Source organism: Cantharellus anzutake (genome assembly GCF_015039405.1).
Source record: "Cantharellus anzutake strain C23 chromosome Unknown EI90scaffold_25, whole genome shotgun sequence".
In the NCBI taxonomy this organism is placed as follows: domain Eukaryota; kingdom Fungi; phylum Basidiomycota; class Agaricomycetes; order Cantharellales; family Hydnaceae; genus Cantharellus; species Cantharellus anzutake.
In genome coordinates this window covers 530873-553221 of record NW_024066975.1, presented here as the reverse complement: position 1 = coordinate 553221, position 22349 = coordinate 530873, and the positions used below count along the sequence as shown (strand labels likewise).

At 49.3% G+C, this 22349-nt stretch overlaps 9 protein-coding genes across 9 annotated transcripts; 7 read left to right on the top strand and 2 right to left on the bottom strand.

The window, feature by feature from the left end:
• Window positions 1–179: 179 nt before the first annotated feature.
• Window positions 180–1761, top strand: EI90DRAFT_3016671 (uncharacterized protein; the record flags this gene model as incomplete). Its single annotated transcript, XM_039057018.1, has 2 exons — window positions 180–1603; window positions 1653–1761. 2 exons carry the CDS (start codon window positions 180–182, stop codon window positions 1759–1761), a joined length of 1533 nt encoding a protein of 510 aa, XP_038915763.1.
• Window positions 1762–1826: 65 nt separating this feature from the next.
• EI90DRAFT_2921453 (uncharacterized protein) lies at window positions 1827–2106 on the top strand (the record flags this gene model as incomplete). The annotated part of the gene is made up of 2 exons (XM_039054775.1): window positions 1827–1947; window positions 2009–2106. 2 exons carry the CDS (start codon window positions 1827–1829, stop codon window positions 2104–2106), a joined length of 219 nt encoding a protein of 72 aa, XP_038915762.1.
• Window positions 2107–2902: 796 nt separating this feature from the next.
• Window positions 2903–3886, bottom strand: EI90DRAFT_3016670 (uncharacterized protein; the record flags this gene model as incomplete). Its single annotated transcript, XM_039057017.1, has 4 exons — window positions 2903–3097; window positions 3211–3393; window positions 3423–3494; window positions 3776–3886. The coding sequence occupies 4 exons, from the start codon at window positions 3884–3886 to the stop codon at window positions 2903–2905; spliced, it is 561 nt and encodes a 186-aa protein (XP_038915761.1).
• A 2382-nt stretch (window positions 3887–6268) lies between these two features.
• EI90DRAFT_3059499 (major facilitator superfamily domain-containing protein) lies at window positions 6269–9496 on the top strand. Its single transcript, XM_039060441.1, has 12 exons — window positions 6269–6350; window positions 6415–6874; window positions 6940–7007; window positions 7060–7093; window positions 7183–7345; window positions 7435–7705; window positions 7785–8184; window positions 8312–8516; window positions 8549–8626; window positions 8764–8825; window positions 8894–9022; window positions 9100–9496. Exons 2-12 carry the CDS (start codon window positions 6670–6672, stop codon window positions 9204–9206), a joined length of 1722 nt encoding a protein of 573 aa, XP_038915760.1. The 5' UTR covers window positions 6269–6350; window positions 6415–6669; the 3' UTR covers window positions 9207–9496.
• Window positions 9497–10230: 734 nt separating this feature from the next.
• Window positions 10231–10934, bottom strand: EI90DRAFT_1102639 (uncharacterized protein). The gene is made up of 2 exons (XM_039051503.1): window positions 10536–10934; window positions 10231–10481 (listed from the first exon to the last, which is right to left on the bottom strand). The coding sequence occupies exons 1-2, from the start codon at window positions 10746–10748 to the stop codon at window positions 10299–10301; spliced, it is 396 nt and encodes a 131-aa protein (XP_038915759.1). The 5' UTR covers window positions 10749–10934; the 3' UTR covers window positions 10231–10298.
• A 3280-nt stretch (window positions 10935–14214) lies between these two features.
• Window positions 14215–16222, top strand: EI90DRAFT_1102438 (uncharacterized protein). Its single transcript, XM_039051501.1, has 5 exons — window positions 14215–14498; window positions 14612–14694; window positions 14761–15770; window positions 15820–15917; window positions 16136–16222. The coding sequence occupies exons 2-4, from the start codon at window positions 14651–14653 to the stop codon at window positions 15888–15890; spliced, it is 1125 nt and encodes a 374-aa protein (XP_038915758.1). The 5' UTR covers window positions 14215–14498; window positions 14612–14650; the 3' UTR covers window positions 15891–15917; window positions 16136–16222.
• Window positions 16223–17134: 912 nt separating this feature from the next.
• On the top strand, window positions 17135–18314 carry EI90DRAFT_1102428 (uncharacterized protein). The gene is made up of 4 exons (XM_039051500.1): window positions 17135–17595; window positions 17649–17798; window positions 17855–18109; window positions 18158–18314. The coding sequence occupies exons 1-4, from the start codon at window positions 17287–17289 to the stop codon at window positions 18206–18208; spliced, it is 765 nt and encodes a 254-aa protein (XP_038915757.1). The 5' UTR covers window positions 17135–17286; the 3' UTR covers window positions 18209–18314.
• On the top strand, window positions 18315–20963 carry EI90DRAFT_1102477 (WD40-repeat-containing domain protein). The gene is made up of 3 exons (XM_039051502.1): window positions 18315–18317; window positions 18370–18925; window positions 18981–20963. Exons 2-3 carry the CDS (start codon window positions 18473–18475, stop codon window positions 20751–20753), a joined length of 2226 nt encoding a protein of 741 aa, XP_038915756.1. The 5' UTR covers window positions 18315–18317; window positions 18370–18472; the 3' UTR covers window positions 20754–20963.
• On the top strand, window positions 20767–21308 carry EI90DRAFT_3059484 (uncharacterized protein; the record flags this gene model as incomplete). The annotated part of the gene is made up of 4 exons (XM_039060440.1): window positions 20767–20828; window positions 20910–21059; window positions 21108–21194; window positions 21247–21308. Coding segments are annotated over 3 exons (277 nt in total), but the record flags the coding sequence as incomplete, so codon positions are not given.
• Between the last annotated feature and the right edge of the window lie 1041 nt (window positions 21309–22349).

The window sequence follows — 22349 nt, the reverse complement described above, 5'->3', positions numbered from 1 at the left end:
ACTCGTTGCCAATTTCTTATCCCACGGGCCACCACATCTCACCGCAGCTCGCACTGCCTTTATAACCATCACGCATATCCCAGTCACCTCTTCCTTCTCTTCCACTTTCCCTTCCCTCCTGTATGGCATCTTATCCCGGATCCGCACCCATTTCGATGCCTTCGGCATCTAACTCGACTATGTACAATCACACCTCCACCTCCGTCTCGTTGCCGCAATACGACTTCCTGAGCTACGACTTGGGCGCGGTCAATGACTTGAACGACAAACGCATCCCCGTTCCTCCACGCGACCGCCATGGATCGCCATCTTCCCCTGCTCTCTCCGACACCGACACCTTTGCAGGCAGCGGCGGTGCGAGCCCGTCGCCCTCCTCCGTCTACTCACCACCTTACCCGTTCACCGCAGTCATCACACCCTCCTCCCTTGATGCACCTCTGCCTGCTTCACCTGCCATTGCCGGGAGTCACACCGAGAACGCAGGAGCATGGTTGTATGACGTCGATGGGAACTCAAATGCCCCGGCGCTCATGCCTTCTTCCTCCGCAATCATGATGACCAACTTCGATGATTGGTATACGACTTCTGTCGTGCCTACCACAAACAAGACCCAAGAGGACACGTACGCTACAGTTAGGCCAAATTTCCAACATTTGTCAATTGGGGGAAACATTGCTCCGGTGGCCACGGGAGTCCTCAGCGCGCTTTACTCATCTGCTCCACCAGTGTCTCAAGCATCTCCGTCGTACACGAACTCCCCGCTTGACCATCTTGCATATCCGGACGCCTCGACATGGCCTGCGGTCACAGACCTCCACTCTACCCAAGCAATATCAGCCGGTAACCCGGCGCAAACATTCGACCCGACCGATATCACCTCGTCGTACAATCCTTTCTCCATCCCCGAATTTACCTTCAGTGCTCCTGTGTCCGAAGCTTCCCAGCAGCCTGGTGTGAGTCAATCACCTATGAATCAGCCCACTCAGCCCCAAACACTAGCGCAGCCCTCACCATTCTACCCCCCGACCCAGACGCTCCAGTATTACAATAACACCTTTCAGAAACTAAGCACCGCTATCGGACCCATGACCTACTCTGAGGGCGTGGGTACCAATTATACCCAGACTCCGAACCAGATGTCTATCGCCCCGGCGCTCATCGATCCATCTGATGCCGCACAGCCCAATTATGGTGAATGGAATCAAGCGGAAATTGACGGTGTTGACGAACCTCCTTCTGCTATCACGGCATTCAGTGAGCATGCAGTGGACAGCGAGGAAGATTATGGAGAAGGAGAAGTAGAGGAAGAAGATGAGAACGACGACGATGACGAGTGGCACCCATCTCCTCGATCGCTTACCCATCCTTCTTCACTACCAATTTCTCATACAATTATCGCCTCTAAGAATCGTCGAACAGCCTCGTTCTCGGGGACAAATGGTGTGGCGACGGACATGCTCACAAACGACGGATCCCGCACCATCCGACCTCGTCATCGACGTCCTGTTACGCATGCATTCGTGCAGTCCTCTGGACTGGAGCTGGTGACTTGGCCTCCGCCCTTCAGGATGGGATATCCATCCTGTCAGCGGCTCGTCCTCAGGTGCAGCACCTGCGACTGAGACATCTAACACGCACCTGTGCTTATGAAGCGAAGTAGAGGACGCCAAGTGCCCATTGTCCGTCTATCACCCGAGATTCCCGGGTCTGAGGAAAATGGAGCAGACGACGCTGAGAAAGAGCGGGAAACAACTGGGATGAGACGGTCTCGGAGACGCCCTTCATCTTCATCGAGACGTCTGTCCTCTGGCAATGTAGTATCGGGCATGGAGGACGTAGGCGGGCGCACGAGAAACTACGTGTGTCGTATTCAAGGATGTGGGAAATGTTTTCAGCGTGGAGAGCATCTGAAGAGGCATGTGCGGAGCATACACACGAACGAGAAGCGTAAGATCGTAATTTCCATTTTTGTCTTCTAGTTTGTGGGACTCAGATGTTTTCTTTGCAGCTTTCAAATGCCCATATGCTGGCTGCGGTAAAGATTTCAGTCGAAGGGATAATCTCTTCCAGCATACCTCTATTCATGCCAAGTATGCTGCGAGGTAAGATGGCCCGTCCCTCTAAGTCGGGTAAAGCGTGTCACTTCCTGATCTCGAAACGACATCATCTACGTTGCCGCTATGGCGGTACTTCGTATATTCTGCTTTCTCACTGCGCTGTATCATAAGATGGCGATCATTGGCCCAGAGCCTGCCCCTTGCATTTTTGTGTGCACTCTCTCCCCCCCGTGTTGCATTCCCTACTTGGTCGTTTCATTCGAGATCTCTTTACATTCTGACGCTTGAACCTGATTGTGTTTTACCTTGGACTCGGTGCTCCGGATTTTTTTTATTGTCATTCTCTCGTAATTGGCTACATTTTCAACAAGTAAGCCAAATCACGACATGCTACGACTTCACGTCCACATCTTTCGTACCCTTCTGAATGGGGAGGAAAGATGATAGGCAATGACCTTTTCCTGTTCGGGTTGGTTCCTGGTGATGATCGCCTCTATGTTGTTACATTTTATTTTATTTGCCTGTTCCCCCTTTGGTCTTCTAACTGCCATCTCACCTAATCGCAATACGGACGCTCTTGGCACCACTCGTTATCATTCCGAGTCCCGATGGCACAATTTCGTCCACCTGTTTTCCTGATTCCCCCCGATTTCGATTTCCACTTCCTCTTTTTTATGTGTGTTATTTCCTCTTCTGCACCCTCCTGATCTGCAACACTCAAACCTCTTTGTATGACAAACGACAAAACGATTCCAATAATTTTGATTTTGAAATAGTAACCACTATTGTTCCTATGTACAAACATCCTTTTATCTTTCGCTTCTATTATCTTTGTGCTTGTTCTCTCATTCGGCCTTTTCTTTTTCTTTTTTGTACGCGTGACGAAGTTTGTTATTTGCCTGGTCATCCTTGCTGGGCCCTAGCACGTCGCTTTCATTTCTTCTACTATCCTTGTCCCCCTGTTCCCTTTGCTTCTCGTAGTTTCGCGACGTCCTAGTACGGTCGTCGACCTCGTTCATTCTTCCCAGTGTCGAGATCACCTTTCCTTTCGTAATGGATTTCCAAGCGATCTTTCACCAGTCTCTCTTCTTTTGCTCTATCGCGTAAGACCTGTACTACGTGATAATCTGGACGTGGTTGCAAACCCGCTCACTCGTTCGCTCTGGACATGCATGCCAAGTGCCGCGCCGCGGATCGGAAGAAGCGTTTGGATGGTGACGCTGGGCGCGTGGTAGCCACGGTGCGGCGGTGGAACAGCATACGCGTATAGTTTGAAGGCGAATTGTTGCGGTCGAGTCAGATTTTTGGAATGGCGCCACTTGATTTCGAGGATGTTCTGCGCGCGAGGCGGTGCAATTGCTATACCTCATTGAATGTGATCTTTTTTTGCCACTTCCCTGATGCGCGTTTGTATTGTGTGTGTGTGTTCTTCGGCGTCTAGCGGTCATGAGGGGGACGTGGCGTCCCTAGATTGATGAATTTCAGGGAACGAGTAAGGAAATTGATTCTTATCGTACCGCCCAGACACGTTATATAGCGCCTAAATGAGTTAATGATAGACGTATAGAGGCTGGCCACCTGCCCTGCATCCAATAGACGCTCGGGCGTAACAACTTGCGTAGCCCATTACATTAGATATTCGGCATCCGAGCTTCCTTTTGTGTGGCGACATACGTGTTCAGATAATATTGATCATGGGGTGTTTTTTTTTTTGTTACCGAGCGCGAGCGCGCGCGCGCGCGGTTACCCAATCCAACGTCCGAGTTACTTAACGGATTGTGGAAACCGTTGGGGGGGATTTTCTTGGGCGCCTCCGGAACTCCGTGCATGTTCGGGGCTGTGTATGTAATTATTGTGAGTTATGTAAATTGGACACTTTTGTTTGGTAAACAAAGATTTACATAGTCACTGCCCCAGCCCAACTATGTAACCAATCATGATTTCGAGGCTGAAAAGCTGCTGCTCGGGCTGCTGTCTGTGGCCGTGAGATATCGGCGTCAGAATTTGCTTTAATTATTAGTTGTTGTTGTTATATATGTTGTGTGGCGCTGCGGCACCGGCGCCTCTGATTCGTTGGCGTTCGGCCCTCTCCTCCCGTCTTCATCGTCTTCTAGTATCCGATATCCTGATATACAGTGTAACCTATCGGACGCTCCGTCATAGTAGTATGCAGATACGGTGTTGAAAATCACACACACACATGCACACACACATGCTTACATGTTCGGCAATGCAGCCCCATGAGTCCCGGTTTCAAAATCATTGCCCCCACATAATTTGGACCGTCTGGGAAATGGATAAGGTGTGGGTCTCGAACTCAAGCTTTGGTCCCCATTGCGCATTATTTTCTTCCTTGATGATGATCACAATATTGATTTGTGTGAGATTGATAATTAATGAAGGTTCTGGGGACCGCTCTGGTATTAATCGTGTGAGATCATTGATCCTTCAATGTGTCATCATGTAGAAAGTCCCTCTTATCCCGGTACTTCGATGCTCCCCGGTCCCATCAACAGTGTGGACCTCTTGTCGTTCTGAAGCAAGGACGAAGATCCAGAGGATACGAGATTTAGTTTCGAATATTTACTATGGCGTATATGCATGGAGAGCAAGAGTGGTGACGGACCACACAGCTAATCAGCTGTGTCGTAGAGCAACGTACGTATAAGTAATTAGCACCGAGTTGCTGCATTTGTAAAGTGGGCCGCTGGATTCACCGCCCGAGGTTCTTCCTCTGCATGGGACCGTTTCCAGGCTGTCTTTACCCGTGGCTAATCGGGGTTCCCAAGCCACTATGAGAAATCGACTCGGTGTCTGTTCCCCTGCCATGATTACTCAGCGGCGCAACTTACATTGAGGGCGTTATCAGTACTATCGCCTTAGCACTGAGAAGGCGCGATGCTTCCTTGCAATTGGAAATTATGTGAAATACGGACGGATCCGATACTTGAGCGCAAGATAAGTGTCAAGCTGGACGAATTCCAGCAAGGCTTTAATGGCACGGCGCCAGACTTGAGGTCCATTGCATGCTGGTCTACATCACGAGAACCGGACAGGTGCTTGAGGTGCTGTGGAGTGCTGTAGAGGTTGTAGAGCATTCCAGAGGAGGACCTCGCTGTGCAGCCGGTCCGGTGTTCGTGATGCATGTGTCTCCCCGGTTTGGGTCCCATGAATCGCTCCCATGACGACCACGGACTTAGCTTGGCCGTAATCGGACTATACTATCTGAAAATCATGGCATGCATGCATATGTTTCGACGGCCCTAACGTTCTAGTCGTGTGCGCGATGCTCACCCTCTACACCAATGACCCCAGGCACAGGTACGGACGTCCGCGAAGCCCCCTGGGCGTAACAGGGGTGGGGCGCTTCGTTTCTGCGGTTAAGCTTCATGATCGAACAGCTTCCAGTCATCCGATAGCTTGGGGGCTGCTGAAATGACCTTTCAGGGGGTTAATGTTGAGCTGCCTCCAAATGACTCAGAGTTCGGTTTGCTAGTCCCGGCATGTTGCGGGGATCGTACCGGATCGTGGCGGATACGGCCCGATTGGATCAGGGACAAGTGATCACGAGCTATTGTCCTTGACGCTTTGTCACTTGACTCTCTCTGATTGGACGGACGAGGTGTTGGACATCTTATAAGCTTCTGCCTCAAGCTGCCTCGCCTCCTTGTTGCCCGATCCTTAGTGCTTGCAACGATGCGCTGAACCAAGTGGTCGATCGTTGGGCATATGACGTAGATGACGTAGCTGTTAATGAAGGATATGAGTGCACTATTTGGGTCGTTGCAGCTGTAGTACTACTACTAGCACTTGTTCAGCAGGAACACGCTCTGCACGTGATGCGGTTGTTGCTTCTATCGTTTTATTATTTTCAAATGACATCTTTCATATCTCTAGAATATATGCTACATCCCTGAACTCCATCACAGAGTTCTTCCCGATCTCATGTCATGTGTCGCCTTAATAATATTCGGCGACAAATTGCCATTTTTTTCACCAATCTAGTGCAGCTCCTTCACATCTTTTAGGGAATTTTTTTCCGGATTACAACAACCGCTACCGCCAAATTTGTGCAATCAGCGAGTTATCAGTAAGCTTCAAAAGATAAACTAAGGAACCAAAGAGCCGTGGGAAATTTCGCCGCGCGCGCTGTTCAATACCGTCAATTCATCCCCTTTGCCTCCTCTAGTCCGTGCTTGAGAGTGCGTCACAATCCGCTCCCCCCAGGGTCCCGCGCCTCGTGGACATTCACCTGCTGTGCGCTATATCTGCGTAAGGGCTCGTGATGATGAGCACCAAGGTAATCTCCGCCTCAATTTTGGAGGGACTTGCCGTCGTTACTGATATATATGATGAGCAGGCAAAGATTCAGGTCAACTCCCCTCCATAGCCCACAATTGACGGTATTCTTAATCCCCTTGAACGAGGTTTTAGGCGCTCCTTTGAGCATCACCACCTCGCACCTTGGGTTCTCCAGTTAACGTCGTCCCACAATTACAATACTCCACCATCCAATCTCGTGTTTCGCCAGCGCTTAATCCGAAGCCGATTCCTGAGTTAGCGCTCAAGTCAAAACCTTCTGCAATCCGTCATTCTCTCGATCCCCCCCAAGATGGCCCCCAGTGATCCGTCTGTGTCCTCGATGAACTCGAATGAAGACACGGAATGTCCTTCTCCATCGGAAAGGACGCCTCTTCTTTCTTCAACGCAACATGATATCCCCCAACAGACCCCTCTTCCATGGGGACCCATATCCGTCCTTCTAATGCTCTACGCAGTCGCCCCACTCGCATTCGAACTCATCTTTCCTTTTGTCAGTGCGTAACAACTTCAACAGGCCAAAGGCTCTTGAAGTGACTAACCATGCAATAAATGAATGTAGATCAGATGTTGGTAGAGTTGAGAGTCGTAGACGACCCTGAAAAAGTAGGCTTTTATTCGGGTTTTATCGTGAGTCGATCCCTTCTCAGTGGAACAACTTGCTCACGGGATCTCCAAAAAGGAATCGGCGTTCAGCATCCTGAGCCTAATCACCGGTATGTTTATCTCCCTCCCTCCCTCCCTTTTCACCGGAATGAAATAGAAATTCGTGGGGTTTTTTTTTTGGATCGTGTTAACTACCTAGCGTTACCCTCAAGCTATGCGGCTGATCATTTTGGTCGTAAACCCGTCATTCTACTTGGGATGACTGGTCTTGCCGTTTCAGTCGTATGTTTTGGGATGAGTCGTACTTTCCCAATGCTCGTGCTGTCGAGGTGTATTGGGGGTGCTTTGGGTGGCGGCTCGACGTACGTGTTTTTCCCTCACTCCTCCCCCTCAGTTTTTTGTTTTTTGTTTTTTTTAATGAAAAGTTTGACTTCTCTTGAATATCCTTTAGCGCAATCAAAACCATGCTCGGAGAACTGACCGATCGGACGAACCAAAATGCCGCCTTCTCCGCATTATCTATAAGTTATCGTATGGGTCAAATCATAGGCTTACCTCTCGGCGGATCTCTCGCGCATCCTGAACGCCACTTTCCTAGCATTTTCGAAGGTCCTGGAGTCTGGGGAAATTTCTGGCGCTCGTACCCGTTCGTTTTACCATGTCTAGTGGGTGCTGCGTTCGCGTTCGTGAGCGTCGTGCTTGGAACTTTACGTCTCAAAGAGGTCTGTTTTTTTTTTCTTCTTCGCCCTTTCATTGAACTCACCCCTCTCTCCTGCCTCGGCATCGACATTCTTGAAATAGACTTTACCCTCAAAGTCGCCCAAAAAATTGCAAGATTTGGAAGATTCGAACGATTACTCGTTCGAAGGCACTCCAGCAGGAGTCCGGTCCTTCACTCCTCATCCCCCTTCTCCTACTCTTTCCGAGGAAACGTTATGTTCTCCCGGGGATGAGACGGACACGGTCGCTGTTTCGGAGTTCCAATCCGACGTTGGAGGGCCGGATGCTGATAGCACTACCACCAGGGTTCCTGGGACTCTCAAGGACGAAAAGCAAAGTTCTGCTCCGGCGAAGCCTCGTTTCCTCTCCGTCATGACCAAGGAAGTCATGTCTCTGATGATTTCGAACATGATCCTGTGTCTCGTTGGGGAGATGATGTTTGGCGTTTATCCCATCTTCGCGTTCACACCCGTTCATTCAGGTACGTTCGTTTCGTTCCGTCAGTTTTCGTTGATCCGCTTTGTGCATCTTTCTCTCTCTCTCATCTTCTTCTCGGGATGCTCACATCGATTCATTCATTTTTTTTTCTATCGCTCGAATACCGAAAGGCGGACTTGGATTCTCCGAGTCGGACATCGGAGCGTACCTGGCTTTACGCGCCATGTTACAAATGGGCTTCATATTCTTCTTCGTACCCATACAATCCATCGTCAATCGGACTTTCCGATCGATCTTCCGCTCGACTCATTTCAATCCTCATACTCCCTTGCCGCTCTATCAAGTCGGGATGGTTTGCTGGCCGTTGAGCGTGTTGTTTTTCCCTTTCTCAACGCATTGGCGGCTAGGCGACAAGCTGAGGGCTTGAACGTGAAGAGTGGTTTGTCGTTCAATATCTTCATGTTCCTTTTCTTTTGCGTGTGGAGGTGAGAGACTTTCCAATTCAATGGATTATTAATTTTAAAAAAAAAAACTTTTCCCTCACAGTATGGCTGGGTATAGCTGGACGTGAGTATCCTTCCAAACTTCTGTTCTTGACTTTCAGTAACCCCGAGTCATCTAGGGCCATCCACATCATGGTAAATGATGCTTCGCCTTCGGCCGAAGCGTTGGCAGTGATCAATGGTGAGAGTGTAGCAAGGCCGAGTTATCCCCGTATTCATGTGTTGGAATTCATATCGTCCCGTACGTAGGAGCATTCCAGATGGGCACCCTTCTCCCACAGGCTTGTGGACCAGCACTCGCGACATCGCTTTTCGCGTTATCTGTTGGAGATCAGGTGATGGGAGGACAGCTCATTTGGGTGGTGTTGCTTACTTTATGTTCGTCAAAAGTTTCTTTGTTTTTTTTTTTTTTGGTGCGTTCTTGACGTGTTTACCCCCCTCCCCCCCTCTTTCAGCATGTGCCGGGGCTGTACATTCCTTTTACCTCAAGGATGCCACGACCGATTGGCGTGCTAATAGGACCGTTGAAGCTGGGACCGGTGGGTCTGCCAGTTGTGCTTGATGATTCGAAAAATTGCTCCAATGACTCGGAGGGAACATGAAAAAGTTTGGCGCTGCAGGACCAGTGTTGGAAGAAGAAGAAGAAGAAGAAAGAAAAAAAAGCCCCTCCCGCCCCCCTTCAAGGATGGGCTGTGGCCTCATCATTATACTAGGCCTTCGCATCTCGAAAATCTTTTTTTTTTCGTCTTGGCACGTTTTCATTTGTATACCCACAAGCCCGTGGTTGTAAAAGTAGACATGTACAGGATTGTGATAAACTTGTTGTGATGATGATGATGATTTTAAACTCCGTATGTGTGCGCGCCAGTGGCGCATATATATATATATATGACGGAGCGTACAATGGACTACATCGTACCAAGTGTACATGGGGCCGCCATGCTAGTTGTGTCTACCATGTTGCCAGCTCTCCGACTACCGGTCAACATGCCCTGGCTAGCCTCATGGAGTCGAGTATATACGTGTGTTTATCACCTGGTCTGGGCTTCACTCCAATTACCAACATGATATGTAGGTAAGTCATCGGACAGCAGTATGTGCTATATAGTGAAAGCAATTATATATATGTCCTCAGCTGATAATGACCTTTTACCCGGATCCGGGAAGTGTGGTTGAACATAATGCCCGAAGGGCGATAGAGGGACGAGCGTCGACATCCATGATACACCCACGGTTGCCGCGGTGATAATATAACATATACTGAGGGTAGAACAATATTATCGTTCAGAAGAAGTTCGAGAACCAAAGTTAATTGCACGACAATTGAATCTTCCTACGTATATTAGTTTTGTTGAATACACATTCTAATATAACTACCACAACAAATAATTTTCCAGCAGCGTATATCGCTACAAATGTGAAACTTTGAGATCTAGAGCGGGGTTCACTTTAAACAGTCGAGAGCCATTCTTGAAGTGTGGACATGTGTACACAAGTTGTTCCTTTTCTCAATTGTGAAGGTGGTGCTCTAGCTCGGCAAAGTTCCTTCTGCCGCTAGAAACAGGCAGCGGCTCCAAATATGTTGGTCAAGGAAAAGCCTAGTTGATTCCATAATCCTAAGACTGAAGGTATAGAGTGAGGACTGAAGCCAAAGTCATATATATATATGGGGCCGTGCGTGCTGGTATATCGCAGCGCACTGAATCAAGGGGACGTCCCAAAAGGGATTTTTATCGCCTCTCCTAGTGGCTTCAGTATGTAGCGCTTTGTTAGGATCGGTGAACTTCTGAGTTCGTAGTTGCAGGCATCGTCCTTTGGGTTCTCTTGACGTACTGCACTGTTCCTGAATTCCGTTTCTAGAGCTAGTATGTCCTTATCGTGTAATACTTACTCCATGATGACATCCTTCGTTCAATAAATAACAATCTGCATTCCACAGATGGTTTTGACGCAGTGATCGATGTTTTGCTGTTGGACCCGCGCGGGCCCTTGTTCGGTCGGATCCGCCGCCACCGCGTCCGGCTCTAAATCCGGCTCTCACATTCACACTAGGCGTCAGTACAGCCATCAAGCCGCCCAAAAGTGTTGCACCCCCGACAGGCATACTGAAAAGACGCTAATAATCATTCAATGTCGTGTACTAAGTCTGGTGTCTTGGCGGTTGACTCTGCCACCTAGTAATCGCTGCTTTTATCAGGGATAAAACAGGCTCCTCGATTGCCAACAATGGGCTATGCGGAACGGATTGCAGATGACTGTCGAGTTTCATCTCGAACAGTCCATCGGAGATGTAAGTTGAGGTATATTACTGGAGGGCAACATGTCTTGGTGAGGTTAACTGGTTGTGATTGCCACTTTTATGACTGAGATGCTTTTCACACAGTCAACATGACCCCCTATGTCGGACCCCTTAAGCCATCCAGGAATGGCTGCTAAAGACGCGGCCTGCTATGAAGCGTGTCTGGCATTGGGAATCTCTAGGCCTCCTCTACCACTTCTTTTCGATCCCAGCTTCCTGATTGAAGAGAACCTCTAAGATACCTTTTAAACCACCCTGATACTTTGGATGTAAATGTGTACCCGCTTGATAGTACTGTAAGACTCTTCACCTTCATGCCAACTTTTGGCCTCGAACGGGCTAGTATTTTGGGTCGAATATCTGGAAGTCGAGAGTGAGTCCTCAACAACTAGTTGCATACCCCGGACACGATTAAGCTAGCTCGGTTATATAACAACAGCTTGTCGCAGTTGCAGTGCTAGTTGGTATACATTCCTCGTCATTGGCTTTCCGTTCGTCCCTGCTGGCCTGTACAACGGACCTACAGACGGGTAATATCTGGAGGAATGTACAGCGTTGCATGATTACGTGTTTCGTCGCGTCACTATGGGAAACCCGGATGAGGGGAAACAACTGCTGCCAGAGCGAGAAGCGAGATGCGATCAATCGATGTCTGGTGAATGGTCGTTCAAGTATGAGGTAGGCACCTCCGTGTATAAAAACAAATGAGTCAAATTATTGAGGGGTGAAGATCAACCATACCTGAAACCGGCAGCGTTGAGAGCGAAAATGATAACGAACGTACCTCCGGCCCCGTTTGCCGTCTTTGCCATCGAGATGAACGGTAGTGCAAGTCAAATACACAGAAAATGCGCCTGCAAGGCTGGGAGCCTGAAATTATACAGGTATTCGTTCCCACAAGTCACGTCGTCCGTAGAGCCCAAGGGATGTGGGACAAGAGCTGAAAGCAAGGGGCCTAAAATGAGATAGAGGTAAACCATCGAATTATTAACTAGGGAAGACTTTCAGCCAGCCCTAGAGATAGTCAATTGGCGATGAGACGTGACAAAACCTCGTCGTGTGAAATGGAGTCCTTAGGATCGATGTCTCCGTTGGGCTTCGTGTAGGTATCGAGAAATGGCTGTCAAGATGCTTCTCGTTGTCAAGGCCAAGCTTCTCATCGCCCTCAGGCTCTGCACCGATATTAGCCATTCCCGACTTGTTCCATCATTGCAAGCGCCTGAGTGAAGTGAGGGATGAGGTGGGGTCAGCAGGTTTTGCTGGTCACCGGGTGATGTTGAATTGTCAGAAACAGTCCCCGACAAGGCTAAACAACAGTAGCCTATTCGCGGTTGTAAAGTGTTCGACCGCCTGGCCGACGAAAAAGGAATACACCACAAAGGATCCTGAACCAGCGTTCTTTTCCTTTGCGGTACAACAGATATGTGAAGGGGCATTCACGCATATTCCTCCATCCCCATCTCCCTGTACGGTACTTTGAGTGGTTCTGTGATCTTGTAAGACACGAGATCGCAAATGTCATGAATTTTCTCAGCACGAATTGGTTCTGTGACCGTGGCAGAAGACTGTAAATCATGAATGCACGCATCTACTGTGTCTTGCAGCAGTTTTCGTTTATGCCCAATATGTGTTTCTGCCGTCCTCGTAGTAACTCGCGACTTTTGGAATAAGTCAGATGTCAGGGTATATCGCCCGGAAATAACAGGGGCCCGGGGAGTGGAGGCATCAGGTGGAACCGAGACACAGAGAAGACAATGAAAAAGGAGATTTCTAATATTCTGGAAGGCCGGAACTGAACATTGCTCTCCTTGGTGTATGTGAAGTGATGTCGTGGCAATGATCCAACCGTCGGGCATGATGGAGACCGGCAGCCGTGAAAAACTGAGGATACCATAAGAGGAAGTAGGCAACCAGCGTATACCGAATGAGAGGAGCCCACGTTAAGGTGATTGGCGCATAATGAATAGCTGCGGTGTTTCACTCGATCATAAGCCCGACGGCATTAATGAACCGAATTGGCGCTCAGCTTAGAGCAGAACCTTTATGGGAGTGGGGCTCGATCCCTTGGGCTAGATCGGGCTGGCGGTCGCTTCTAGGTCCCGTGGATACTACGGTGATCGGCATTCTTCTTTCCAGAACCGGTTTTTTTACGTTGAACCTCATTAAGGCGATGACGCCCCACTCTTACTTGAGTGGTGCGTTTCTCGGGGATATATATTCCTGGTAGTAATAAGCATGCCCCAGGGGTCCATGCAGTAGCAGCCCACGATGAATGACTCGCTAGAAAAGTAATTGTCTGCTTATCTGCTCCCTGCCTACCATGCGGTAGGCTGAAGAGAATGGGGATGCCGTGAATCCGGTTGTGTATTCATGTACCAGAATCTGATTTCCCCTACCATGATTAGGGACATTCTGTGTTTATGCCTGGATGGCCTCAGGAGATTAGAAGACGCAGAAGCCCAACGGAGCGGGACCATGCGAAAGATCAGCTAGTGGCCATTCGAGGAGGACCAGCCTATTCCAGCACCCCAAGGCTCGAAAGAGAGACCCTTTGGCAGCTCATGGCAGATCTGATAAGAAATCCTTCGCACCGTTCTATCATTGCTTCAGGACACTCCACCAAATTAAGAACACACTGATCCACCACAGCTAGAATAGCTCCGCATCTTTCCTGACCATGCCAAACTCCGCACATTCGCATCAACGGTGAGATTCAAGGTAAGCCGCAAATGAGCAAAAGATGCCATTTTTGTGCGTGTACAGCCTTCTCGATGATATGGCCAACCACGGGAAAGGGGTGGATTGCCGCTCGGACGGGGTTTTCCGTTTCGGTATTGACGCGTCCCTTTACCCAGACAATGAAAGGGACGGTCATGGGAACACATGACAGAAGCAAAAGCGTGCAGTGGATTCGATGCGGAACATCATGATGGGTACAATTGAGATCCGTAGTGCAGCTCCAAAGGCCTGACGTCCCTACAGAAGTTTGCATACAGAATAAAACAGTGTATTGCACCGCGGCAGCAGCATTGGAAAGTTGGTTACTCTCGCTCTAATTCCGCTCCAAGCAACGAGGCTTGAACAAGTTGCGCATGAGTTCCATGTAAGAGCACAAAAGCGGAATAGCGGTAATGTCAGGAGAAACCCCTGTTATGTAGAAGACCCCGACGCAGCTTCTTGTCTGCACGGAAACCAGCTGTCAATCAATAACAACATGCATCATTGATGACGCAAATCGCAAAACAATCACATCGGCAACTTCCGTATTCAACCTCAGGCTCTGCGCTTGAGAATCCTGCTTCTGGTTGTTTGGATGAAGAGTAAAGGAAAGAACAGTCAGAGTCTCAATACTGGCTTGCGCTCTTCACTTGGCTGCTATGCCATGAAAGTGTTTCTTCGAAGTGTTTTATGAGTTGACGACTGTCAGGGCTTGACAAGTTGCTCGGGAAGGGCCATCTCGATACCTTGCCTTACACATTCTCAGGACTGGACAAAAGGATTACTTAATTTATCTCGCTTTGTGCCATTCTTAGCTGACTTCCATAACGACCCAAGGTAGGTAACGCTATGGCCGGGCTTGTGAAACTCTGTCCCTCTAATCGCCGCACTCAACTCAACGCTTTTAAATGCTCTCTCCTCTCCCTTCGCTTTCGGTTTCGGTTTCCCAGATCTGCCACCGCTTCCATTCTCAGGCAGATCATCCAGCAATGGCAGAAATCAGCTTCGACCAGCTTGGTCTTCTCTCTACCGAGTGAGTTGCCCTATCCCTATTGTAATATGTGCATCAGTTGGAAGCTGACAATTGAGGCCCCGTTAGCCTTGATGGTCGTATTAATTTTGGCCTTGAGGGCCCCTCATCTAATTCTGCGCTTGGCTGGCCCCAGCAGTGCTATGACGATTCCTTCCTTTATGACCACACCTCATACGAATTAAACGAATTTTCCCTTGACCCTCTGATGGCCCAGTACTTCCCCTCGGATGACACGGGATGTGAAACGAATCCCCAATCAACGTCCACAAATAACACCGTTTCGTTCGATGGTCCCGTGAACGACTGGATCCATACTTTGGACCCTACGTCGCTGTCTGGGTCTCTCATGCACGGAGCTGCAGATTCGGCTTCCCATTGGCTATCGCCTTCGCAGGCTTCACAGCTTCGATCAGAGGCTAACGACGCTGCAACCCAGATTCAACCTCCCAGCATCCCCCTAATGCGACGTGCCGAAAACTATACACCGTATCTTTCCCCCACTCCCTCTACTTCCACGCCATCGGTCCATCGGTCCCTTCCCCCCACTCCCAGACTTCAACAAACCGTGAAACTGGTCCCTCCACCCCAAATCAGCGGTTCGAAGCGTAAACTCGACGGCGATTCCGATCCCGAACGCCGCTACGAAGAGTCCTCCCAAGGTGAAGCTGGGGACGACCATCGGGCGCGTAAGCGTCGGCGGACGCGTACGACCCCCCAGGTCGATAAACCAGCTCCCAAGGGCACCTCTATCGTGCGAAAGTCCTTGTCTGGCAAAGCGCCTGTGAACAGGGTTCGCAAGAATGCCAAGGGATTGGGCGAACGACGTTCGGAGATCGACATCGCCCCGGACTTGAACGGCACCCTTCCAGGATGGATTTTGAATGCCATTTCAAAGTCCCATAAAGAACGCGTGCGCTGTGAATTGTGTACAGGGAGTTTCACGACATTGGATCGTCATATTCTGGGAGTTCATCGGGGTCGTCTGGTGAGGGATCTGATCGAGAAGCCCGATCGCGTTCGCCCCGCAGCAGCGTATCTCGACATGTTCTACTTTGTGATCGTCGAATCGCGGACCTGTCAAGACTATGAGATGTCGCCCGCCGAGGAAACCGAAATCGACGATTTCCTCCGACGTCATGGAAACAAACAACAGGATGAAAAGGAGGAGTTCGATCTTTCCCTGTATCCGGTTTTGAAGGAACGATGCATGGATCTTTGTAAGGGTGTGTACGACTTGTTCCCGTGCGATTGTGGACTGCGGTTTTCTCGTGAGGATGCTTTGAGAAGGCATCAGCGTAAAAGTTGTAAAGGAGAAAAGATACCCCTCCCTTCCGGCTCGTGATTAGACTTACGATATCTTCGCCCCCCCCCCCCCCTTTCCGTTTAATACTTACTTTGTGTATGTTCGTACTTTGCTACATAGAACTGACCGTGTACGTAGCTTCGATCTCTCCACGATCCGCACGTATTATCCAGTTACTGTTGACTTTGGGAATTTGAAAGGGGGTTGTGTTTTATATACGCGATGGCTGATCGATGTCACATCACTGTGTCACATCTGCTTTTGACTTCAGACTACACTTGAATCCGCAATTCGCCCCCTCTCAGTGGGTGACGGGCGGAGGCTTTGCAACGTCTGGAAAAGCCAAAAAAAATTATGTTTACTGTACAGTGAAATTGCGTCCAAGGATCAGAGAACCCCGTGTTGCTTTTTAAAAGGGGTGACATTCCCAATCAGCTGCAGCACCCGCTGTGTAAGTAGTGGGGAATTTGCTCAAATCCCACACACATACTTATGGAGTCAAAGATTTCCACCAGTCGGATCCCAGAATTTTTTTTTTTTGCTCTACCCGCCAAGCTAAAATCTGAGGGCAAACGGTTCCCAGTTACTTCCTGCCAAAGCTTTCATCTCGTGCAGGTCGATCTTGCAACTCGCACTTGGGGCACAGGGGTTCTCTTTATCGCATTGTTACGATGGGGCTTTCTTCGGGGATTTGAGTTGCGCTGGAGCTACGTGGGAAGGCGCAACGCCGAGATGGAAATCCAACTGAATTACCGACCCAGCGCATCAAACCACACAGCGGCGCATCGCGCGCGCGCGCGAATAAGCACAACAATCCCTATAAGGAGACAAAATCCCAATAAACCCTCTGAAACCGACATGCGTTCTCAGCTTTGCCGCAAGTTGGCCATTTCTTACTTGAAAAGGCCATATCTGTGTCTCGACCTAAAAAGGTTATGGAACACGCGAAGGATGGTTGCTTGCAAGGGGGAAATTCACGATTAGGATAATGGTGTGAGGCTGAGGAGAGTGTCGAGGTATGGCTACTCTGCTAACAGCCGGGTTTCCAAAAAAAACTGGCACTCAAAACCGCGCGTAGTACCGCGTAGGATTTGAGACCATGCTTTCACCACGTTGCAACGTCACATTGGAATTTTTCGCCCTTATCCGTCCTATTAGCGACCCTCATTATCCTCCTGGTGAGGGATTCTTCGCATCAGTGACTGTGCTTTGCCCCCCCTGTACCATCCGGTGCTTCACGTTACTATACTCGTCCTTGCCTAATTGACCCACAGCGAGTACAACGAGCTATGAGCACCCAAATTCCTGACCCTCACGATCCTGCTTCCGCCTCCGACATCCTCATGCCCCCGCGGTGGGGTGAGAATAAATGCGAGTTGAGCACGTTTTGCACTGGTCTCCGTCACAGCTCACTAGCGGAGACAACGAGAGTGACTTCTTTGAGGCGCTACGCCGCCATGGGGAAGATCAAGCATCGCTTCCTCTTGTTGGAAGCCATAAGAGAAGGAATTCGACTATGCATCCGTTTGGATCGCTACCCTGGAGGGCAGGGTAATCAGAAATTGCTGGCGAGTACCTATTCGCCCGCAGATGATTCGGTGAGTCTCATCAATATTGCTGGAGAATGAATGTTTCATCCATACTTGCCCAGGTTCGTCTTTCTATGATAGAAGAGGCACTGGTCCAAAAAGGCGACAATCGCGAAGCCGTGATCGACTTTGATGACCCCGTCCCCCTCAACCGTTTTGGAAGGGTGTTCGATGTCGTCCGAAATGAGTCCATGTTCTATACTATTACCAAGGTGTGTGTGTGTGGGAAATCTACCGGATTGCCAGCCTATTGATCGATGCGCGCCAGAAAAACTGTTGGTTTTTTTCTTCCGTAATTCAAGAGCTTTCAATCCTCTTCTTCGGAGGCCGTTTCAATCAGGGAGCGGTACTGAATCATCCTGAGCTAAACAAACGATGCCGCAAATTAATCAAAAACAAACTGTATGATGTGCTCCATGTTTCCACCTCAATCAGAGATCTGGAATCCCTGGTGCTTGCGATGCATGAGAAGTCGCTTGTTGGACCCGTTCTTCGGCTGTTGCGCATTATGAAAGCTCAAGACGTGCGTCTTTTTCTACTTTCTGATACACGGACTGATTCGCCTTCGCAGAGGTTGCTATATTGTTCCAGCCTCAGTGATTCCGTGGCCATGCAAGGGTAGCGTCTTGTTTGGAAAGGATATTGAGCAGTTGGAAAGACGTGGTATATGAGCATCTGCGTGCGTGTAGTGGTGTGCCTGGAACAAGAAAACTTGGGGAGGGTTTTCCACAGTGAGCCTTCCCGTTCTTTGTCAAGAGTCTTCACCCCATATTTCCTGTGCAGGGCATTAAGTCAAACTCTTCACTTGTGGGAAATTCTAATCAGCGTGGACCCCGAAAGAACTACAAAGATCCTCGGAACCGAAAGGCTCGGTGCGCTTGAGCAAATGCTTGTCCAACTTTTTAAAGCCGAGTCAACTTGGGCTTCCGTGCGCAACGAGATTCAAGCATATCAATTCAAACCCTCCGCTGATGACTATCAGCCGTCGAATAATCAAATGCGGCGTTCAAACACGGACATCGAATTAGCAGTCAGGACACTCGAGCTTCTTTCATCGTGCCAATCAACAGAGGATTTGGCACGGCAGCAACGCTTCCGGCTGAACCAAGAAACAACTAATCTCAAGGCTCGGCTTGCTTGTACGCTGCTGGAAAGCGCTCAATTCGCCTGCAGAAGCTGGTCTGTACTGGTCTGCCGAGTCGACTGTGGGGACGCGGATGTCATGCAAGCTTTAGAGAAATTCGCCGAGAGTTGGCTGCTGCACTGGGTAGCAGCGATGGGTATAATGGAGGAGCTTGATGCAGCTTGCCTCAGTTTGCATCGGATTGAGCAGTGGATGGTATGTCTTACACATGCGTTCGGTTTGGCATGCGAACCTCATCTCGTGATTGCAGCGACCGTGCACTGACAAGAAGGAATTGCGCACATACATTTCCGACGTGTGCCGGTTTATATTACGCTACAAACAAGCCCTCAGACAGTCCTCTTTTTTCATCCTCAACGCCCCTTTACCGTTCAGTCGTTCAGCCGGCCTAAACAGTGTTGGATCATCATCCTCTAATCAGCCAGCACCTTATAGCATCACGTTGTTGACCGGGGTTGGACATTCGTGGAGTCAATCACCTGTGCAACTTCGCGGACATCCGGGTCCTGTTTCCTCCGTCGCATTCTCACATGACGGAGATAGGATAATATCCACATGCAGGAATAACCAGATTTGGATCTGGAACGCGGCGGTGGGTAATTTAGCGCGTACCCTCGATTTGGATTCCACTTGCATTTTTGCCGTCTTTTCCCCCGACGGCACGCAAATTGCATGCGCGCTGGAGGACAACACCAAGATATATATTTTTGGTGCAAACGATATGCCTGGCCAACCCCTTCGACTTCACGGACACACTAATAGGGTCAACTCGTTGTCATTCAGCCCCTATGGTTTCAAATTAGCTTCCGCTTCAAGTGACGGAACGGTACGAATCTGGAACTGCGAGAGTGGCAGTAGTGAAAGAATTTTGCGTGGCCATACTCATCCCGTGGTATCCGTTGACTATTCCCGCGATGGGGTCCTGCTCGCCTCAGCTGGTGGCTGGACCGTCTGTCTCTGGGATGTACTCACGGGTCATATGCGGTTTCAAGTCGATTTGAAAAGTGCAGTGTACTCTGTCTCGTTCACTGCGGATAATACGCAGGTTCTTTTCGCTGCCGTTGACGGCTCTGTTGGTCTCTTGCAAGTGGATGGGAATGGAGAACCTCAGCTTGTCGGCCAGCACCGTGGCGCCGTGTATTCTGTTTCGTGTGCCCCGGTCGGAAACTACGTGGTTTCCGGATCAGCCGACAAGTCAGTCTGCCTGTGGGACGTACGGAGCCGCACTCTTGTCCGTACTTTCAACGGGCATGTTAGCGATATCTATTCCGTAGCATTCTCCCCAGATAGCGAACGTGTAGTATCCGGGTCACAGGATGGATCCGTCCGCATTTGGGACAAGCCTAAGGCCCGTGCCGATATGACCACTAATTCATTCGTAATCGCTTTCTCCCTCGACGGCAAGCTTACTGCATCTACTAGCGAGGACAAGATTATTCGCATCAACTTGCGTGGATCGTCTCATCCTCCAGTTCTATTAAGGGGACATACTGACATGGTGACCTGCGCATGCTTCTCTTCGAATGGTCGTAACCTTACCTCCGGTTCGCGGGACCTGACTGTAAAGTTGTGGGACACGAATTCAGGGAGTTGTTTGATAGAAATGGCGATTGGCGACGCGACGCAATTTCGGGATTTTCAATGGGCACCTCAAGCGCCATACCATATCGGTTATTCGTTATGCAATAGAGTCCTTTGTGTAAGGGGATGGGGCATTGCAGATAAGTTTGGACGCTCATATACTCTCTACCTCAATTCCAAGAACTTGGACGATGACCCGACTCATCTCCCCAAAGCCATTTTCCCGTCCATCTCTGTCCCTGATCCTTTTCTTCCCATCATTCTCGATCAGAATTGCTTGTGTGTACGAAGCCGAGGAGCGCTAAAGTATGTCTGCTGGCTCCCGGATGATTTTGAGCCAGCATCGGAAGTCATCCAGATTGGGAGACGCGTCACCGTAGGCGGAAAGGGTGGGGAGATCATACATGTTGACTTTAAAGAGTTCGACCTCAAATGGCTTTAAGCAGGTAGATCCCCGACGGACGAGGCAATCTGCCACCGTTCTCGTGTTGTCCGTGGTTTGTTTTCTCTGCAGCTTGTATGTTTTATGTATATCCCAAGTCTGTATCATTACTTTGATTTGTAGCTCACAAATTCCCGACGGTTGAAAGCGATGTAGGATGATATGTCTCAAATCAAACAGTCGTCTTGGCTCGCTGTCTCCGCCCACTGCCCGCACTGGAGGACCCATGTGTTTCCAGCCCGGATGGATGAACGCGTCGACTGGGGTATTCACTTTTATATCGCGCTCCGGATTGTCTGGCAGTAGGTAAATCAAGCATTTCTATAGACGGAAATGGTTGCTAAGCTCCCTCAGTCGAAAGTGCATCCACTTGGGGAGCGATTTGATACGTACTGGATCGACAATCCTTGGAGGAGGTGGCTTGAAATTACGACAAGCATCGTCAGTTAAACGGCTCGAAGCTTGCAGTTAATAAAAATTTTCACCCTTATAGAACTGGGTACAGGTGATACGGAGTTTGGATTGGGGTTCTGATGTCTGGGCACAGTTCCTCCGCCGGGTTCGGCAGACTTGATGAATCAGTATAAAGTGATAGCCATCATGAGTCTTGTGTGAAACTTGCAAATGAGTCATGTGCGTCCTACATTATCAGGTTTGCTCGAAAAACAGCCCATAGACCTGCGAGCTACGGCGCAAACGTACTCAAGTGCCCAGTGGTGTTGGTGAGCGTCCTACTCAAAATACTATAACAACTTGAACAAGTGATGTGCAAGTTCACGTGGCGCGTGATTAACAACATATTCTCCTGAAGCTTTGTAGGTGAAAGCGGATGAACTGTTAACGTTAGGGTCTGCTAGACTAGTCGTCTTTCACTTCGTGGCTCGCCAATTTTGTAGCGAAGCTGTAGACAAATATCGGAGAAAGAGGACTTCGGTTGGCAAACTGCAAAGGACTCAGCCATGTCCTTAGATGGCAACGGAAATCAAGTTAGTATTGCTGCTGAGCGCCCCAAGGACTGTGAATAGGAACAAAACAGAAGCAGTGCAATGCAGTGACGTCACTCATCCTACAGGCAAAAACTCCCACTGTTCTAGTGTTCCGGGTCGATCCTGTAAAAATTTCCACCCGTGCTCAGTCCTCAAAGTTTTTCAAATAACTAGTAGACGCCACCTGTCGTGGCGAGTTCCCATTTCTTTTCCGGTTAATTTCTCGGATTGGTTTTTTTTTTTTTACTTCTTCTGGGGGGGGGGGTTCCACGCAGCGCTTTTTTCGTGCCGAAGGTAGTCTTTTCAGATGTGAATGGATGCACAGAGTATGGAATACTATACTAGTGAATGTAAATTTGTCTTTATAATTAATAATCCATGAATTATGGCGGCAGAGGAGACTGCCAGAGTAGTACTCAAAAAAAAGAAAGGCCAGAAGGCTGGATAGATATTGGATTATGTGAGTTAACCCATGTATCAGAAAAGGACGCACATCTTGAGCCTCCGTGATGCGTAACAAGCGGAGAATGGGATCAAAGAGTGACTTCTCGCGCATCGTAAGCACCAATGGCTTCCAACTCTCTGATCGACGTAGAAACATAAAGCCATT

Bases quoted from the DNA above. Each gene is read 5' to 3' on its own strand.
- EI90DRAFT_1102438 (XM_039051501.1), top strand. From the start codon at position 14,651: ATGGCAGAAATCAGCTTCGACCAGCTTGGTCTTCTCTCTACCGA. The intron at 14,695-14,760 runs GTGAGTTGCCCT...AGGCCCCGTTAG, and splicing joins CTTGGTCTTCTCTCTACCGA to CCTTGATGGTCGTATTAATT. The intron at 15,771-15,819 runs GTCAAGACTATG...AATCGACGATTT, and splicing joins GATCGTCGAATCGCGGACCT to CCTCCGACGTCATGGAAACA.
- EI90DRAFT_1102477 (XM_039051502.1), top strand. From the start codon at position 18,473: ATGCTTGTCCAACTTTTTAAAGCCGAGTCAACTTGGGCTTCCGTGCGC. The intron at 18,926-18,980 runs GTATGTCTTACA...TCGTGATTGCAG, and splicing joins ATCGGATTGAGCAGTGGATG to CGACCGTGCACTGACAAGAA.
- EI90DRAFT_1102639 (XM_039051503.1), bottom strand. From the start codon at position 10,748: ATGCCTGTCGGGGGTGCAACACTTTTGGGCGGCTTGATGGCTGTACTG. The intron at 10,482-10,535 runs GTAAGTATTACA...ATTCAGGAACAG, and splicing joins ACGAAGGATGTCATCATGGA to TGCAGTACGTCAAGAGAACC.
- EI90DRAFT_3059499 (XM_039060441.1), top strand. From the start codon at position 6,670: ATGGCCCCCAGTGATCCGTCTGTGTCCTCGATGAACTCGAATGAAGAC. The intron at 6,875-6,939 runs GTGCGTAACAAC...AAATGAATGTAG, and splicing joins ACTCATCTTTCCTTTTGTCA to ATCAGATGTTGGTAGAGTTG. The intron at 8,826-8,893 runs GTGAGAGTGTAG...TCCCGTACGTAG, and splicing joins AGCGTTGGCAGTGATCAATG to GAGCATTCCAGATGGGCACC.
- EI90DRAFT_1102428 (XM_039051500.1), top strand. From the start codon at position 17,287: ATGAGCACCCAAATTCCTGACCCTCACGATCCTGCTTCCGCCTCCGAC. The intron at 17,596-17,648 runs GTGAGTCTCATC...ATACTTGCCCAG, and splicing joins ATTCGCCCGCAGATGATTCG to GTTCGTCTTTCTATGATAGA. The intron at 18,110-18,157 runs GTGCGTCTTTTT...TCGCCTTCGCAG, and splicing joins GCATTATGAAAGCTCAAGAC to AGGTTGCTATATTGTTCCAG.